We start from the raw sequence: 19681 nt of genomic DNA on the forward strand, positions 1-19681 counted from the left end.
ATAAGTCACCGATATATTGACTTTAGCTCAACAGCTGGTTTCCGTCCAAGGGGGTGTGTGGTCCCGGCCTCACAGCAGGTTTCTGGTGAAAGTCTTATCAACGATGACCTTCAAGAACTGGCAGAACAAGGAATCCATGTAGAACTGGAAAACAGTGATTCTGAAAACAAAGAACCCAAAAAATTTCTCTACAGATTTCCTTAATAAAAGTTTGGTAACAATAACCGAAATTGTTGATCAAATTGTAGGGAATGATCCAAATTTTGAAAGGAGTGCAGGCAAAAGCAAAATGAGGCATTTTGGATGTGATCTTCTGCTACCAACATTTGCTTAAGGAAAGAAAAAAAAAAAGTGACAAATGAAACTTCATGACATTATTGCAAAAAAACCAGAATTTTAGAAAAGTCAGGACCTTCGTCACAAAAAATGAACTATTAATATAGAAAAAATGAACTAATTAATATATTATTATACATTTCTGTGTGCATATATTTGTGTGTTATTTAACATATATTTTTATACAAATTAATATAAGAATAACTTAAAATTAAAGTAAAACTTTTTTATTTTCTGTTGCGTGTTCCCCTATTCCTATTTACTCTATGTTAAAATGACCTCGTTTAATGCTGTTTCGTTTAGCGCTTTGTCGTCTAGGAATGCATCCCCCACGTTAAGCGGGTCTTACTGTACATTGCTATATATATAAATGATTGATATATGATCATTTCCTCTGTTTCTAGTACAAAATAAGAAAAACGGACATGTAGAAACATTGGTCAGTGAAGAATTAATGGCATATTATGAACAAGTTACAAAAGCTATTTTAGGTAACAATGAAGAATTATTAAATGTAGGCATGACTTAAATATTTTTTCTTATTTTTATAAATAATTATCATTTATAAAATAATTAATTTTAAATTTTGTAGATTGCTCTTAATGATTTGAGAACAAATGCAAAAATAGCTCCATTATTACCATATCTTGTAAATTTTGTTTCTGTTGGGGTAAGGCTTTTTGTTATTTAATCTTTATACAAATATTTTTAAAATTATACTTATTGTTTTCATTATAAATCTTTTTTTTCCATGTATGTTATTTGTAAAGGTTAAGAAAATGAGTCATGATTTAACTCAGTTAACTAAACTTCTGCATACAGTATTTTCTTTAGTTAGAAATCCATCATTATATCTTGGACCAAAACCATATGTAAGTCTTATTTAATTTACTGCAATATACAACTTCTATTAGCTACATAGTAAATAAATAAATATGAATGATAGTTAATTATACAGAATTATATTTATATATATATATATTAGTAAATGACACTGTTAAAATGGTATACAACATATTATTGGAAGAACATTATTGATATGATTTCATTTTTTTACTGCTAAAATTAATTCAAAAATATATTAAAGGTTTTCTTGTCGTTTTTTACAAACTCGATTTGCTCGTCTGCATTGCTGTCTCGTAACATAATAATACTAAAGCATATAAATTATGTTTTGGTATTATTATGTTACGGTATATTATACAGAATTATTAAAAATATCAATTTCTTGAAAATATAATAACCATTTTTAATTGTATATGAATAATTTACAGTGTTCAGTTATACATTAAGTATCATTGTATTCTGCATATAGAATACAATGATACTTAAAACATATAATGTATATTTTTGTAAATAAATACTGTTTACAATACATGAGTATAAAGTGAATATTAATAACTGTTATTTAATTTGATGTCTTACTTGGATTATTTTTTCCTAGTTAAATCTGTTAGTACAAGCAGTACTCTACTGCATACTTGAACCATTAGCTGCATCAATTAATCCTATAAATGATCATTGGACCTTAAGAGATACTGCTGCTCAGCTATTGGTCCAAATTGTGAAGTAAGTGTAAATATTACATTCTTGCAGTATATTTAAATAATCTATTTTTTAAAACTAATAAATTATATATGTTATCCAGAGAATGGTCAACTCCTACAAATGATCTTATGAATCATGTAATTAGTTCTCTTGAAGAATCATTTGTTGATTTATCAAAACCGTTTTGTTCTCATTATGGTGCTGTTGTTGCATTAATCTCATTTGGAGTTGAAGTATGTATAATCATTTTTTTAATTGTTATTTATAATTAATTTTTCAATAGACATTAATATTAATAGATAGTAATTAACATTATTCTGTTTTCTGGTGATTATAATTTTTTTCTTAAATTTGCTTACAGACAGCAGAAAAAATTATATATCCTCACCTAACTCATTACTGGCCACATTTGACTGCTGCTCTTGAAAATTGTAATTACAGCAATGCTCAAGTAAAAGCCGATGCTCAAAAAGTTCATGGTGTTCTGTTGGTACGAGAATTTTTATTAGTGTTATTATTTAATTGTATATGACATTTTTAAAGTTTAGTGTAATGAATAAATTGAAAAATATTCTAAGTCTAAGACAGTATATTTAAACAGTTTTTTGAAAGGATTTAAATGTTTATATTAATGCAAAAATTATCACAATATAAGTTTCACTTCTTTAAATTATTTTTTATGTTGAAAAGTAATTTAAATAAATAACTTTGTACAAAAGTTGATAGTTTTCTTAATTATATGATTATTTTAAAAATTTAGTATTTCATTTTTCATCAGTTTTATGTTATGTGAATTGTCAAGCAGCAAATGATAGGTGATAATAGTTATTGATATATTATTTTTCATAAGCATGATTATTAGTCTTTAAATTAATAGTTACAAAAGTTTTTAAGCACATAAAGTAATGAATAAATTTAAAAGAATTGACAGTTATCATCAATTTTAAAGGTGCATTTTAAAACAATGGAAAATTTTTTTATAAAAATGTATATATATATATAATTATTTAAAATTTAGACAAATTACCAATAATCAAATACAGGTATCCCTCTTATAACATGATAGATACATTCTGAAAAAGTACCCTGTTATGCAAATCCATACTATGCAAAACAAAGAACTAGCTGTAATGCAAAACATAGAGTTATGTTCCAGAAGTTAGCAAAAGTATATTATTATTTTTTGTCACTAAGAGAAATATGTTTATTAAAGCAATCAATAATTTATTTCCAATCGATAAATAATTAACAATCACAATTAAAAGTACTCTATTACACATTAATATTAATTTTGGTTAAACAAGGGTTTTTCTTTTTACAAAGTATCCTTGTCATCTCAGCTTTTTTGTTGAACTCGATCAGAAATACCAGCAACATTTTCATATTTGTTATTTTTATCATAAAACATTTTTATAAGTGACAAAATAAAAATATGTTGTTAATAAAAAATTTGTTCTAGCAGGTCACATTTGTTTGGTCGCATATTGAGTGACTTTTTTTCCAGAATTTATGTTCGAGTACTGAGACATTGCCGTATTTTGTTCATCATTTTATGAATCATTGCTTACCTAAAATTAAAAAAGTTTAATAGCACTTATCTAAAAATGTTTATATAAACTTTTACTAAATACAAAGATTAATGTATAAAAACAAATCACGGTGACAGTGTTATGCGCCAAAGTCTGAAAGCAATGATGACAACACCCGGTCGATAGGATAGCTAGAACAAGGAAAAAAAATTGTACTATCAGTTTTAACCTGATGAAACATTAAACCTGATGAAAAACACAAAGCAAATTGAAAATTTTAATATTCTAAAAACTATGGATAAATTTGAGATAACACACATGCTTACTTGAATAAAAAAAATATTGAATAAAGCAGTTTGCACTTAAATGTTGTGAAATATTGTAAGAAGGATTTCCAAAAGTATGTTAGAGCAAAACTGGAAACTTTGTTGTACGGGAGTTATCCTCAATTTTTTAACCATGTTAGAGTGAAACCATGTTGTAGAAGTACTGTGTTGTACAGGGATACCTGTAAATAATTACTTTGCAAAATTTAATCAGATACAAATATACCACCACAGTACCTTGATCTAGTCCGGCAACTGGTTGTTTCATTGTAAAAACAAATGTTTTTGATCTCCTATTGTTATCTTCAGGTATTATTAGAAAATAAAATAGTGTAAAGAACACAATGTATTTCAAAATTTGAAACCTCCAATCAGATGCATATAGAAGGTTGTCATATCAAGGTCTTCCAATTCTCTAAGTTGTTCAGTAGAGATAGCACATCTTATCAAAAAGGCCTGATTTAATTTTGCTATATCATTATCCAATGCATATGTGGATCTCTTCTTGTGAGCTATGTCATATCTGTGTTCCACCATTTGTTTTTTTCAGTGATCTTTTCATAGATCCTATATATTTTGTAGAATTTTGAAATGTGTGTGTTTTAGACTATTCCATTTTTGAAAATATGTGAAGAATATCTTACAAGTTAGAAGATTAAAAACATCTGTTTTACAGAGAAATAACCAGTTACTGGACTAGATCAGGTACTATGGTCATATATTTGTATTCCTTCTCAATATTTGTGAGATATTTGCTTTTAATTGGATATTTTCTCATGTAATATTGGACTTATAAAATATTATTTAATTCTTCTTTGAAAAATATAATAAAAGAAAAATAGCCAATATACGAGAATTCTAGATTTTTTTTATTGCTATCTTTAGAAAAAATAAATAGCCCTTCTAAATTTATTCTTTTTAAATTCTTGAAATAAGTAATTTTATACTATTCCTCTTAATTATAATTTTTAAGTTTAAAGCAAATTATTCTAAATTTTTTGTTTTTTGTTATAATTTCACTATTTTTGATTAAATTATTAAAATTCTTTAACCAAAATTATGAAATTATATTCTATTCCAAAAAATCCAATGTATTTTTATTCATATTTAGAAAATCATATTTGGACTTTTATTTGTATTTACTTTTTCAATGAATGTATTTAAATTTGAAAACTATTTTGAATTAATACAAACAAATCTTTTTACTAATGTCTGTTTTGTTTGTTTGTAGTTATTAAGTGAACTTATTATTCTTGCTCACCAGAAGGCAGAATTTGGCCCAAAATGTGATGATGTAACAGAAGATATGGAATCTGATTCTCTAAATTCTGATTTACAGTTGAAAACTTCAAATAATTATAAAAATGATTCTGTGCCTAAAGGAAAGCTTCAAGATATTTATAAACAATTATATGATTATTTTGGTGATGCTTTAGCTATAAAACTTCCACATATTTCTATCGGTAATATATATAAGCCAAAGGAATATCCTGTAGTTAATCTATTTTCTACACCAGAACTTTTACAATCTGGAGAAGAATTATTAGAAGTTTTTTATGATAAAGATGAAGAAATGAAAAGTAATAGTTTAGAAGATGATAATTCTTATGACGAGAGAGATGATAATTCTAGTGATGAGCATGAAACAGACCCAGTCGATTTGCAAATTAAAAGCACCATTAGTGATCCCACATTAGGCATTAAGCTTACAATAGCAAAATTAAGAAGAAATAAACCTGTTAAAGAAGCAAAGAATACTAAAGTTAAAAAGAAAATTTTCAAGCCAACTAAAGAACAACAAGAAAATGAACCAGTATTTGATTATCCACCAGCAAAATGCCATACTTCATTTTTAGAATTTAATTTTGAAGGTGGAATTCCTGTAAAACGAGACTGCTTAAAAAGAAGAGAATTCTTTTCTACATCTCAAGATCATTTGCAGTTCAGTAGTGTTGCAAGTATAAGCCAAAAAATGAAAAAAAGTGGAAAGAAAAAAATAAATCCAAAGCTTTTGTACCAAAGAAAATTTATTTCCGGAAATTTAATGATAAATTTATAAGATAATTGAATTTTGAATAATAAATTACATATAAAAATATATTTTAATATTTGTTTAAACTCATTCATATTATGTCATTATGTTAAGTTTACAATCCTGTAAATCTTGCTTTTACAAACATACAAATATCTTTTTCATCCAAATTTTGAAAAATTGATGCTAGTTATGTGTAAATTGCATTCATACAAAGCAAATGTAATCTAATTATGGACAGTACATAATTTGCAGACTATATCTTACCTTTAACATTACTTATAAACTAATTAAAAAACTTAATGTATAGGTAATTAAACTGTTCAATTCTCTATTTGTTTATCAGCAACTTGGTGTATAAATAAAGTTCACATTCTAGTTTATAAACTACAACTGTTTATTCGTTAGCATTTGTACTAAATGCTAATGAATCCAAAATTAGTTTGTCATGAATTCAGACACTGTTTGTTACTCTTGCAATTCTGTATCTGTTGAATCAGTTTTTAATGTCTTTAAATACTGTTATATCCATGTGAAGATATATTTTATGTTGTAATTTCATTAATATTTTTTTTTTAAGGATTTGGACTCGTATAAACATCCCATGTGCTTTTATATATTTTGTTTGATTAAAATTAAATCTAATTGTATTTTTAAATCAATTTAAAAATCTAATTGTTGTTATTTGGATATTGAAAAATTGCTTTGAATTTAGTTTTATAGTATAGAACATTTATGAAAAGAATACAAGGTTTTGCTAAATCATCAGATGACAAATTAGAATACAACAAAAGTGATGATAAATACAGTAGACCCCTATAAAACGGGTTCATATAATATGGATTCGTATATAACGGCGAAAAAATTGCGATCGTATTCGTATAAACACGCTAAAAGAGACTCGTATAATACGGTAAAACATCGCTGACTCGTGTCGCGACAGGATTGGTCAAATGTAGACCAATAGCGGATATTGCACAAACCGTTGAGTTCAAAAACCATTTATTATTTAAAGTCCATAAAAATTATATTTATTTTAATGATGTCTCCAAAGTTCAGCAAATTTTTCGCAGAAAAATAATGCCTGCCATTCGATGCGCCGCTCCACGACAAAAACAAGCTTAAGCAATGGCGTTGTCGAACAGTTCACACACTGTAAGTAATCCTTCAAGTTTTTGTTTATAGCATAGTTTATATGGATTAGTCCCAAAAAATTATACGTGCTTTGGAAATGTTGAGTCAAATTAGTCTAGAATCGATTAATTTTATGGAAGAAAGCCTTTCAAACAGCCATAGTCCCTAAACTGCGTACGTGCCGGGCTGTGATTGGCTCATGTATTTAAGGACTCGTACAACATGAATTTCATAAAACACAGAACGTATCTACCGTGCTATATGGGGGGGTCTACTGTATATATAACCACAGGCAAATTTAGAATCGGCATTCATATTCAGTTAAATTTCAAATACAATTCTTGAAATATGTAAACAAGTTCTATAATTTAATACATTAAAAAAATATTGCATTCATTGAATTATATAAAAATATTTAAGCAGTATATGTTGAATATGAATTTGTTAATATTTGAAGGGAAAAAGTTTTGATTGCATTCAAAAACATATTTTTGTTCAATCAGTAAAAATTTGTTCTTTTAATATGTTAATATTACTTGTGTATATGTAAGAATAATATATACAAGGATTATTAATTTTAGTTAATGTGCAAATAAAAAAAAATGGTAAAAGCAAAACAATGTTTACATGATGTGAAGGCAGGCTTTTACACCATGTAATATTAGTTTTACTTTTGCCTTTGTGAAGGTGTAAAGATGGGCCTTTATATATCAACGAAAGAGTTTTAAAAATGATTGACTTGTTTCAAAATATTGAATGGATATAAAATAATGATGGACAGTGATTTAAAAAATGGAAAATTGTCAATAGAGAAAAATTGATATCTCAAAAATAGAAAAAAGGAATTCAACAACCAACAGGAACAAACGATAATTCTATTCAAGAGTTGCTTTTTGACAAAATTAGTTAACTTATTCATCACAGTGAAGTTGGATTTAAATTTTCTGAAAGTAGAGCTCATCAAGAAACAAAAGTTTGTTTTTGTTTAAGTGGGCAAATGGTTGAAATTACAAGTCTTTGGTTCACATTATTTTCAAGATTTAAATCAGAAAAAGATCAATATTTATTTTATAGTTACACTTATAAAGAGAAAATTAATAAACTCTATATATAAGAGAGATACATTATCCGTTCAGTTTTAAAGTGATCAGATATTGACTCAACTTTTAATTAATAGTATTTGAAGAAAAATTATTCGGAATCAACTGTGGACTACGTAAATTATAAGCGGATGCAGAATCCATGCCATAATACAATATAAATTAGATTGTACACAAACACAATATTTTAGGGTTATTCACATTTTTCAGTTTATTAAATATACTCAAATATCTTATTTGTTTTCAATTCCAAGCATGGACATCCGCAGAGGGGGGCAACGCAGCCCTGGATTGAGTAGAAAAATTCAAATTATAGTCGTAAAAATAATTAAGATATGTAGCCTTGCAGACTCGATCATGAGACACTTTGTCTTTATAGAATACACCATTGCATCAATATATAATTGCCTCTCAAACCTCTCAAAAATTAAATCAAAATTTATTGATGTAATTATATGGTCAGTGTCGGAATTTATCGGGTTCTTTCTCTCTATCCAGCTGTCCCCACTGCGAATCTGACGAAGAATATGATTAAAAAGATCCTCCTAATGCCCAATTTATCGATAATTTTATCACTAGGGACTTCACGTTTTTCTAAAGTTTGTAGATGAAAAGACAATCTTTTTCAATGTTAAAAAGTATGATAAATATTGCATCCTTAAATTTAAAATAAGTTAGTTGATATTTGAAAAATAAATTATGCAAAATATTCGCAAAAGCAATTGTTATGTATTTACAATTATCACAACAATTGTTTTGAGTAAATAACATTATTAACATATTAAGAATTAAGAGGATACAAGAAAAATGTCTTTAAAAGTAAGAAGAACTTTCAGTCAGAATTCATTAAAAATTATAAAGAAAATGAGAGATTCGGGCATTTTTTGCGATGCAATTCTTAAGACAGAAGAAGGAGCAGAGTTTCCAGTGCATAAATGCCTCATGGCTGCTTATTCACAGTATTTTGAAATTCTATTCACCAATACAATAGACGGAGATGAAAGACAAGAATTTCAATTAAAAGGTATCGACAGAAAAATTCTTCAATGCATAGTAGATTATATATATTGCGGAAAAATCGAACTGAATGCAGAAAATGTTCGCAAAGTTTTCATTGCCGCCAATGAGTATTCATTCTCAAAATTAATGGATGAATGTTGCTCTTTTATGATAGATCATTTGGACGCAAAAAATTGCATTTCTATTAAAAACATAGGAACAACTTATAGAAATATCTTCCTAGAACAATCAGCTCATCAATATTTAATGAGAAATTTTGCAGAAGTCTCGAATCAAAACGAAGAATTGATGCAAACAACAAGTGAAGAACTAGTTAAAATCTTGAATTGTGCAGAATTAAACGTTAAAGAGGAATTAGTTTGGGACACGGTATTGCGCTGGATAGACATAAATACACAAGAAAGGAAGAAATATATGCCTACCTTATTGAAATGCATTCGTCTAGGCCGTCTCGATTCTGATTTTTTCGTGACAACTGTGAAAATACATCCATACGTCACAGAAAACGAAGATTGCTATCCTTTGATAACGGAAACATTAAAATTTCTAAACGATTTAGATACCATGAGCCAGGGATCCAAAGAAATTCTAATCCCAGACTTAGGTCTGCCTCGCATCCCTCACGAAATAATTTTTGCTATAGGAGGATGGAATTCTGGTTTTCCAACCGATTACATCGAGACATACGATCCCAGAGCAGACATATGGATAAAGATAAGTGACGTTGATCCTACTGGTCCAAGAGCTTATCACGGATGTGCAGTAATTGATCATAAAATCTACATAATTGGTGGATTTGATGGAATGAATCATTGCAGTGGATGCCGCTGTTTAGATACAATCAACAAAGAATGGAAAGAGATTGCTCCGATGCATTGCAAGCGATGCTATGTGAGTGTAGCCATACTAGACAATTTAATATATGCCATTGGTGGATATAATGGGCAACACCGTCACAAAACTGCCGAGAGATACGATTATAGAACAAATCAGTGGACGATGATTGCATCAATGCATGTAGAACGAAGTGATGCAGATGCCACAACTCTACGCGACTTCATTTATATCATTGGTGGTTTTACAGGACAACACTACCTTGATTCGGCCGAACGCTACAACCCGCAGGCGAACCAATGGATTCTAATTTCAAATATGAGAGGCCGAAGGAGTGGTGTATCTTGCATCGCTTTCAAAGATTGCGTGTACACTCTGGGTGGATTCAATGGCTCCGAAAGATTAAAAACTGTAGACAAGTACAATCCTCGTAAGAATACGTGGTCAGAAGTACCCGATATGATAACAGCACGAAGTAACTTTGCTGTAGAAGTTATCGACGATATGATATTTGCCATCGGTGGATTTAATGGAGAGGATATCATGTGTCGAGTCGAGTGTTACAATGAAGCAACTAATCAGTGGTACGAAGCAACAGCCACGAACATATTTCGTTCGGCATTAGCTGCTTGCTTAATAAAGAACACGCCTAACATCACCGATTATATTCTTAAACAACGAAATAGGTTTCTGGAAGAGAAAAGACAGAGACTTCTAGAATTAAGAGAAGTGGAAACAGGAATTGATTAATGGATAAATTTAAAAAAAACCAGCAGTTAAAAAATTGACAAAATGTCCAGCCAATAATGGTTCTGTTTTAGAAATTATTGAGATTATCTAAATTCTTATTTAAATAACATTCAAGTGTTTCTATTTAAGGAGGAAAACATTTAAAATCTTCATTTTAATATTCGATTTTTAATATACTTTCTCAGATTAAATAAAAATATAAACCGCATGATTGCGGACTTTTTATTTAAATATTGATACATTTTTATAACATCTAAAACTTATTTTGTCAGAAAGGCGGAGGTTTGTATTTGTAGCCACATTATTGATTGTCTTCATAATTACCTTTTGTTTGAAAAAGAGTGCTGAATTTGAAATATCTGTATTCTGAACGCGGTAGTAATGAGGTTAACCCTTTGCACCCTTTGTGCACTAAAAGAACCTTTTTCAGCAGTTCACAATGAGTCCGACTAGGCTCCCGACGGGATATCCTCCGGACAGACTATCCCCGAAAAATTCCTGGAATTTTTCGACCAGTCAGGATCACCCAAAGTGATACGCTGCCATCTTAACCGCTCATCCATACGACCAATTAATAGGCATCAGTACTAATGAGAATGGAATTGCGAATTGCCAGATTTAGCATATTTTTGGTTTTTTTTTAACGTCTAAAGTTTTGTATGGCTTAAAATTAACTTGTTTTTTTTTTTTGCTTTGTTTAGCTAAGACATTAGCTTTTGAGAAAACTTTTTTGATAACATTTAATATTAAAAAAGAAAGATGCCAACTAACTGCAGGTAACGTAGGTTTTTTTTTTTGTTTTGTACGAATGTTTGACCGTATGAAATTACTTTAAATGTTTTAAATTGAATGAATTACGGTTTTGATTATTGAATGGTTATTAACGAAAAGGAAACGAAAAAAAAAACAACTCATTCTTATCCTATGAAGGCGGTCATATGACGAATCTGCAAAGACGTCAGTTTGTCGCTCTGGAAAATTATGTATTAATTAATTCGTAGAAATTTTCGAATCGTTTTCTCAGACATGCTAGATCCTGTGTTCGGGCATTTTAGAAACTGTCCGAACACACGATGAGTAAGAAAAAAGGCCCTCTTAGTGCTTTTTTTATACTCACAGGGCGGAATATTCGTTAAAGGGAATTAAAGGAAAAAAATATAAAAAACGAAAATAATGTTTTGAAGATTGTATATTTAATTACCTATTAATTAATTGGCCGAGCGGTCAAGGTGGCAGCCTACCGCTCTGGGGGACCCGGGTTCGAATCCGAACGGGTCGAAAAATCCCCAGGAATTTTTCGGGGGGTGGTCCGTTCGGATATGTCGGGCCCCGTCCCTCACCACCCGGCAGCCCCATTGTGGGCCTGGCCGAACCCATAATGGGCTTGCAAAAAGAGACTCTCTTAGTGCCCACAGGGCGGAAAGAGTTAAAAAAAAACCTATTAATTAATTAATAAATTTTAAAATCCGAATATAAATATTTAGTTCACAAACTTAAACTTCAAATATTAATATGTTTTCTTTACTTAGAATAAAAATTAAGAAATTTAACGATATTTAAAAAAATTTTTTGGCTCTTTTTATCATGTGGTCATTAAGATGCCCTTTTTCCATGCCAAAATTAACAGACTGATGGCCGAGGCAATTAAAGCGTCCTACCGGTCTGAAGTATCCGGAAGAACGACCCCAGGAGTTTTTTATGGGCGGTCTGTCTCATCACCCAGCCGACCCCATGTAGGCTTAGCCGAATTAATAATGGGCATGGAAAAAGGCCCTCTTCGGGTGCGTTCTTTTATTCCTCCGTGTAATTCCGAGCGAGTGGCATCAGTTTAAAAATTCCTGCGGAATGCGTTCCTTTATTCCCGCCGGAGTGCGCGCCGTCGGACGCTGCAGAGTTAAAAACAAAATTAAATCTTTCACCGTCGTTCCTAAATGCCTACAAACAGCAGCAGCACACTCTCGTAGTAGCGGAGACGCAGAGCAACTGCTATTAACGAACGCCCTTAGTGTCCATAAGGTTTTTATTTTTTAACTCTTTCCGTCCTGTGGGCACTAAGAGGGCTTCTTTTAGCAAGCCCATTATGGATTCGGCCAGGCCCACAATGGGGCGACCGAGTGATGAGGGACGGAGCCAAACATATCCGGATGGACCACTCCCGATAAATTCCTGGGGATATTTCGACTCGTCCGGAATCAATCCCGGATCCCCCAGAGCGGTAGGCTGCCACCTTGACCGCATATTTAAACATACTGAACAATTACGTTATTAAAATTACAAAATATCTAAATATTTTTCCCCTTATTTTAAAATGCATATAAAATAAACCAAATAATTTTTAATTATCAAAAAAAATTTTAATAACATTAACCACAAAAATTACTTATATTCTACTCCGTTAACTATTACACACGTAAAAAAAAATAAAATAAAACTAATTATCTTTTACGGATTTAAACTTATTTAAATATACAAATGTATCATGATTTATTGTTTAATTCTTTATTTCCGTTATTAATTACTCAATAGGATCCATTTATTACCAAATTGAACGTAACTCTTTCCCTTCTCATTAGCGGGTAACACATTTCGTTCTCCTACGTCATAGCCATGGCGACCAATCAGACGGTGCCTATTTCAAAGTGGAAATTTCCGAAGACAAAAAACTAATATTAATTAAACTTTATCGCACCGAAAACGTTACGATTAATTCTCAAAATAAATATTATAAAATAATATAGATACTTCGTATTGGAATATTAAAAAAAAGTGAGTTTTAAATGGTTTCCGACGATAGCCGAGCGTTGCACATGGAACCAGTTCCAACCGGTTTTGGAAAACGAAGTCGATTTGTGTGATCGTCGTTTTCGTTTGTCGTGGTTTCGGTGTAAACGTTTTCCCCACTTCTGTCGTTTGTCATTTCAAAAGTTCCAAGGTATAATTCTATAAGATTTTAATTTTATAAATTTTATAATAAAATTGTAAGAAATGGAGAAAAATGGAAACGAATAAGGGCACCATTTGTTGTTGACAGAACGTCCTCGTGCGTGGTTACAATAACAATCGTTAGGCCTAAGTTGGCTTTTTTTCGATTGTAATTTAAAAGATTAATTGCAATTAATTGGCCTAATGCTTTATAGTTTTAATTTACGTAAAGTAATAATGCTGGAAGCGATAAATAACGGAAGTTATATCGGATATCGTAGTGTTTGCTCGGATAGTTTACAATAATCGTTGATTTGTAAGTAACGAAAATATGAAGTTTTGTAAATAAAACTGATATCAAAATGCGATATTAAGTCCTCGTGTAGTATTTATTCGACTTTAATGTCGGATGTAATGGAAAAAATTCGAATGATTCCATTGCAAATTTGAAATAATTACTAATTACACTTATCAGTTACAAAGAAAATAATTGCAGCAATGATGCTGTTATATGTAAAAATAATAATTATTAAGTTGAACATTTCATCATTTTTTACATATTCTATACACTATTTATTTATATTCTTTGTTATTATATTGTATTTGTTTATTACTTTTGTAATTTTTATAATTTCAGTATTTAAATAAATAAATTTTTAATGTTTTAATTAATATTATTTATTTATTGCCATATGCTTTTTATTCAGTTCCTTGTTTAGGCCTGCGAGATATCCTACTTTTTCAAAGTTTTAAATTCGAACGTTTCGATTGGTGCATGTAAGCTTTGAATATGACTTTATTCTGTTTAATTAAATCAGTGTTTCTCAATGGGGGCGATATCGCCCCCGTGTGGGCGTTCTTCCATGTTGAGGGGACGATTAGTAACAATTTATATTTTGGGGGGCAAAAAACAATTTTCTGGGTTATATTGTAAAACATTATATTAAGATTAATTAGATATTTTATTCGCTATATTGTACAACAATTAAACAAATAACATTATACTAGTCACTAGTCTATTCAATGCAGTATGAATTTGGTGTTAGTCTTGGTCCTGGGCATCGGAATTTTGAAGTGAAGGGGGCGATACTACGTAACGGTTTTATTGAAAGGGGCAATACTATGTTGAAGGGGGCGACGATTCATTAGAGATTGAGAAACACTGAATTAAATGATTCTTATTTGCTTTCTGCATTTTTATATATTATTTACATATATGTATAAAATTTTTCATAAAGTAATAGTGATGTGTAGTTTCGTTTTCTAAATATGGTTTGAGGATTATTTCCGAAAGTTTTGTAAAGTTTTTATGCCTGATTTTAATTTTTCATATTTATTACAANTACAATAGCACCTTTATGCATTTATATATATTTATATGTATATATATTAGTAAATGACACTGTTAAAATGGTATACAACATATTATTGGAAGAACATTATTGATATGATTTCATTTTTTTACTGCTAAAATTAATTCAAAAATATATTAAAGGTTTTCTTGTCGTTTTTTTTTACAAACTCGATTTGCTCGTCTGCATTGCTGTCTCGTAACATAATAATACTAAAGCATATAAATTATGTTTTGGTATTATTATGTTACGGTATATTATACAGAATTATTAAAAATATCAATTTCTTGAAAATATAATAACCATTTTTAATTGTATATGAATAATTTACAGTGTTCAGTTATACATTAAGTATCATTGTATTCTGCATATAGAATACAATGATACTTAAAACATATAATGTATATTTTTGTAAATAAATACTGTTTACAATACATGAGTATAAATTGAATATTAATAACTGTTATTTAATTTGATGTCTTACTTGGATTATTTTTTCCTAGTTAAATCTGTTAGTACAAGCAGTACTCTACTGCATACTTGAACCATTAGCTGCATCAATTAATCCTATAAATGATCATTGGACCTTAAGAGATACTGCTGCTCAGCTATTGGTCCAAATTGTGAAGTAAGTATAAATATTACATTCTTGCAGTATATTTAAATAATCTATTTTTTAAAACTAATAAATTATATATGTTATCCAGAGAATGGTCAACTCCTACAAATGATCTTATGAATCATGTAATTAGTTCTCTTGAAGAATCATTTGTTGATTTATCAAAACCGTTTTGTTCTCATTATGGTGCTGTTGTTGCATTAATCTCATTTGGAGTTGAAGTATGTATAATCATTTTTTTAATTGTTATTTATAATTAATTTTTCAATAGACATTAATATTAATAGATAGTAATTAACATTATTCTGTTTTCTGGTGATTATAATTTTTTTCTTAAATTTGCTTACAGACAGCAGAAAAAATTATATATCCTCACCTAACTCATTACTGGCCACATTTGACTGCTGCTCTTGAAAATTGTAATTACAGCAATGCTCAAGTAAAAGCCGATGCTCAAAAAGTTCATGGTGTTCTGTTGGTACGAGAATTTTTATTAGTGTTATTATTTAATTGTATATGACATTTTTAAAGTTTAGTGTAATGAATAAATTGAAAAATATTCTAAGTCTAAGACAGTATATTTAAACAGTTTTTTGAAAGGATTTAAATGTTTATATTAATGCAAAAATTATCACAATATAAGTTTCACTTCTTTAAATGATTTTTTATGTTGAAAAGTAATTTAAATAAATAACTTTGTACAAAAGTTGATAGTTTTCTTAATTATATGATTATTTTAAAAATTTAGTATTTCATTTTTCATCAGTTTTATGTTATGTGAATTGTCAAGCAGCAAATGATAGGTGATAATAGTTATTGATATATTATTTTTCATAAGCATGATTATTAGTCTTTAAATTAATAGTTACAAAAGTTTTTAAGCACATAAAGTAATGAATAAATTTAAAAGAATTGACAGTTATCATCAATTTTAAAGGTGCATTTTAAAACAATGGAAAATTTTTTTATAAAAATGTATATATATAATTATTTAAAATTTAGACAAATTATCAATAATTAAATACAGGTATCCCTCTTATAACATGATAGATACATTCTGAAAAAGTACCCTGTTATGCAAATCCATACTATGCAAAACAAAGAACTAGCTGTAATGCAAAACATAGAGTTATGTTCCAGAAGTTAGCAAAAGTATATTATTATTTTTTGTCACTAAGAGAAATATGTTTATTAAAGCAATCAATAATTTATTTCCAATCGATAAATAATTAACAATCACAATTAAAAGTACTGTATTACACGTTAATATTAATTTTGGTTAAACAAGGGTTTTTCTTTTTACAAAGTATCCTTGTCATCTCAGGTTTTTTGTTGAACTCGATCAGAAATATCAGCAACATTTTCATATTTGTTATTTTTATCATAAAACATTTTTATAAGTGACAAAATAAAAATATGTTGTTAATAAAAAATTTGTTCTAGCAGGTCACATTTGTTTGGTCGCATATTGAGTGACTTTTTTTCCAGAATTTATGTTCGAGTACTGAGACATTGCCGTATTTTGTTCATCATTTTATGAATCATTGCTTACCTAAAATTAAAAAAGTTTAATAGCACTTATCTAAAAATGTTTATATAAACTTTTACTAAATACAAAGATTAATGTATAAAAACAAATCACGGTGACAGTGTTATGCGCCAAAGTCTGAAAGCAATGATGACAACACCCGGTCGATAGGATAGCTAGAACAAGGAAAAAAAATTGTACTATCAGTTTTAACCTGATGAAACATTAAACCTGATGAAAAACACAAAGCAAATTGAAAATTTTAATATTCTAAAAACTATGGATAAATTTGAGATAACACACATGCTTACTTGAATAAAAAAAATATTGAATAAAGCAGTTTGCACTTAAATGTTGTGAAATATTGTAAGAAGGATTTCCAAAAGTATGTTAGAGCAAAACTGNCTAGTATTTTAATATAATAAAATATACTTACAAGTTAAATTTATGTGCTATTCTGTTTCTTGTATCTTATGTAATAGCTTAAAATCAATATGCTTTTCAGCTATGCTAAAAAAGTTATTCTGTTGGTGTTTTGATTTGTTTATAAGAATTTTGGTTCATAAAGATGTATATAGTTGATATGATAGAGCTTTGTGTCTTTGGTGTTAATGACAAATTTGTTTGCTTGTATTTTTCTCTATTTCTTAAATATGCAGATGTAATAGTTTCTGTTTCCTGATATTAATAATTAAATATCTGCTTAGGATTTATTTTCAATAACATCCTAAATAGATATACTATAAGTACTATGATAATATGTATAATAATTAAATTTTCAATATGTTAATGTTATATATTAGAAGAATTATATTGTAGAAGAATATTTAACAAATATTGACTGCTTGTAACATATTAATCTGATGTAATGTCTCTTGAGGTATTCAATTGTAGTTTGTGAGGTTATAAATTTAAATTTCTCTTTGGATGTAGATTTTAATGGGATTGTTGTTTAAGAGTGTGTTCTATAGTTGTTATGGTTTGAGGCATTGCACTCAGTTAACATAGTAATTAGTTATTATGTAAAATTTAAAAACCATCCAAAACCAGTTTTATTTCGATTGTGGCTAATTATTATGATGATTATTATTATTATTAATTTTTTTTTCTATTTAAACCAACACTTATGTTTTGATTGTGTTAGTTTATTAAGTCTCAAGTACTTTTCTCTTTGTTCATTGTCAGAATCATCACAAAATATACAGACAAGAAATTTTGTATATTAAAATTTTTAAATTTAAATTCATTACAAAATTCAAACCTTAAATACTCAGGCAGACAAACTTTGCAATTAGTGTCATCTTCTGCATTTATTCTCTCATAAATAACCATTATTTTTTTATGAAAATAATTTTTTTTTCTCATCCTGATATTTACTAAAATGACTCACAAGGAGAGATCATAATGTGGTCATCCCAGTTTTCAATGAAATTGTTTATGGATAAGTCTTGGTATTAACCTTTATTGAGCAAAGTGTACTTCACAAATATTTTCAAGAAAATTGAAATTAAAACTCCTGAGTGACTTATGAATATGCTTTGCAAATCTTTTAGTGAAGATTCTATGGCTTGGTAGCATTGTACCTGACTGATAATTGCTATATTGCTGGTTTACATTTCTATGAATAAACTTTCTTCCAAATCAATGAAATTTTAACATAAAATATTTGTAAATTACTTGGGTTTATACATTTTGTCTAGTTTTTTATTAAAAATGTGTATATTCTCTTTCAAAATTTGTCTTCAGAATTGCTATTTGATAGAAATAAATGTAAAGTGTTTTTATATTTGGGAATATTAGAATATTATGAATAATTTCAGATTTTAAATAAACTCAAAAAATTATTAGTTATAACTAATTATCAATATCAAATTGAATTGTGNCTCAATTCTGAGATATGAATTTTTTTTACATTTTAATATTTCTGAAATCAGGATTCGTATAGTTGAAACACATCTTATATTTGATGATAAACTTTCCATTTAACTATGAGTAATCCATAGCATAGTTGCCACTATATGCATATGAGCAAATTTTGTTTTGTTTATCCTGTTGTCATCTCAGGTGTATAAGTTGAATTCAACTAAAATTTGGATTCTATTTGCCATTTAAATATGTTTCAAAACAATACATTATGATACAGCATTGAAATGAAAACATGTTAACACAGTAAAACATCATAAGCACTGCTATGGGTCAAATAAATTGTGTCATAGTTGTGCAGTTCCTTGGAATATGCATGTTCTGAAAATATTTTTAGAAACATTCAACCAATGAAATTGGCTATATTGTATTTATAATAAGCTTTATATAATTAGGCAGTCTGCATTGCTGAGGAAATCTTGTAAATGACTAAATTTTTCTTTCTACTGTTGAGTTTATTCAGTAGTAAATCTAAAAGTGAAAAAATAAAAAAAGAAACAAGCAACATGTATTTGGAGTTTTATCTTTCAGGAAAAAGGATAAAAAGTTGAAAGACTTTTGCATAAGTTAGGAATAAATCTTCTAAAGTGTATTAAGTGTGTAATTACCGCTTAAGATTTTATAATTTTTAAAAAATGTATTGTATAATTAGTTTTAGAAATATAACTAATAAAATACCTGCTGAAGAGGGATGAAAAGGTCTGAAATACAAGAAAATTTATGTATGG

The 19681-nt window shown here is 28.6% G+C and overlaps 3 protein-coding genes and 1 pseudogene across 4 annotated transcripts in view; all 4 read left to right on the forward strand.

Moving 5' to 3' along the window:
- Positions 1 to 6451, forward strand: part of LOC111635825 (TAF6-like RNA polymerase II p300/CBP-associated factor-associated factor 65 kDa subunit 6L) — a 34080-nt gene extending 27629 nt beyond the window's left edge. The window contains exons 5-11 of one of the 2 annotated variants that reach the window (XM_023380927.1): positions 741 to 850; positions 929 to 1006; positions 1107 to 1208; positions 1781 to 1905; positions 1985 to 2117; positions 2246 to 2374; positions 4971 to 6451. In XM_023380927.1, the coding sequence (XP_023236695.1) occupies positions 741 to 850; positions 929 to 1006; positions 1107 to 1208; positions 1781 to 1905; positions 1985 to 2117; positions 2246 to 2374; positions 4971 to 5798 (1505 nt within the window). In that variant the 3' untranslated portion in view covers positions 5799 to 6451. The remainder of the gene's footprint in view (positions 1 to 740; positions 851 to 928; positions 1007 to 1106; positions 1209 to 1780; positions 1906 to 1984; positions 2118 to 2245; positions 2375 to 4970) is intronic. The other variant, XM_023380928.1, reaches the window with a different exon arrangement.
- A 2305-nt stretch (positions 6452 to 8756) lies between these two features.
- Positions 8757 to 11223, forward strand: LOC111635830 (annotated as a pseudogene).
- Positions 11224 to 12363: 1140 nt separating this feature from the next.
- LOC111635828 (TAF6-like RNA polymerase II p300/CBP-associated factor-associated factor 65 kDa subunit 6L) lies at positions 12364 to 16283 on the forward strand. The gene is made up of 5 exons (XM_023380930.1): positions 12364 to 12390; positions 15387 to 15511; positions 15591 to 15723; positions 15852 to 15980; positions 16269 to 16283. Exons 1-5 carry the CDS (start codon positions 12364 to 12366, stop codon positions 16281 to 16283), a joined length of 429 nt encoding a protein of 142 aa, XP_023236698.1.
- Positions 13258 to 19681, forward strand: part of LOC111635834 (exportin-1-like) — a 78424-nt gene continuing 72000 nt past the window's right edge. The window contains exon 1 of the mRNA XM_023380934.1: positions 13258 to 13541. The gene's annotated coding sequence lies outside the window, so the exon portion shown is untranslated. The remainder of the gene's footprint in view (positions 13542 to 19681) is intronic.

Source organism: Centruroides sculpturatus, unplaced genomic scaffold (genome assembly GCF_000671375.1).
Source record: "Centruroides sculpturatus isolate CEXI.00-Female unplaced genomic scaffold, Cexi_2.0 scaffold983, whole genome shotgun sequence".
NCBI lineage: Eukaryota > Metazoa > Arthropoda > Arachnida > Scorpiones > Buthidae > Centruroides > Centruroides sculpturatus.

What these genes read in the sequence shown, in the direction of transcription:
- LOC111635828 (XM_023380930.1), top strand. Translation starts at nt 12,364, where the DNA reads ATGGGCATGGAAAAAGGCCCTCTTCGG. An exon ending in TGGAAAAAGGCCCTCTTCGG is followed by an intron (nt 12,391 to 15,386) that starts GTGCGTTCTTTT and finishes ATTTTTTCCTAG; the next exon opens with TTAAATCTGTTAGTACAAGC. An exon ending in CTATTGGTCCAAATTGTGAA is followed by an intron (nt 15,512 to 15,590) that starts GTAAGTATAAAT and finishes TATGTTATCCAG; the next exon opens with AGAATGGTCAACTCCTACAA.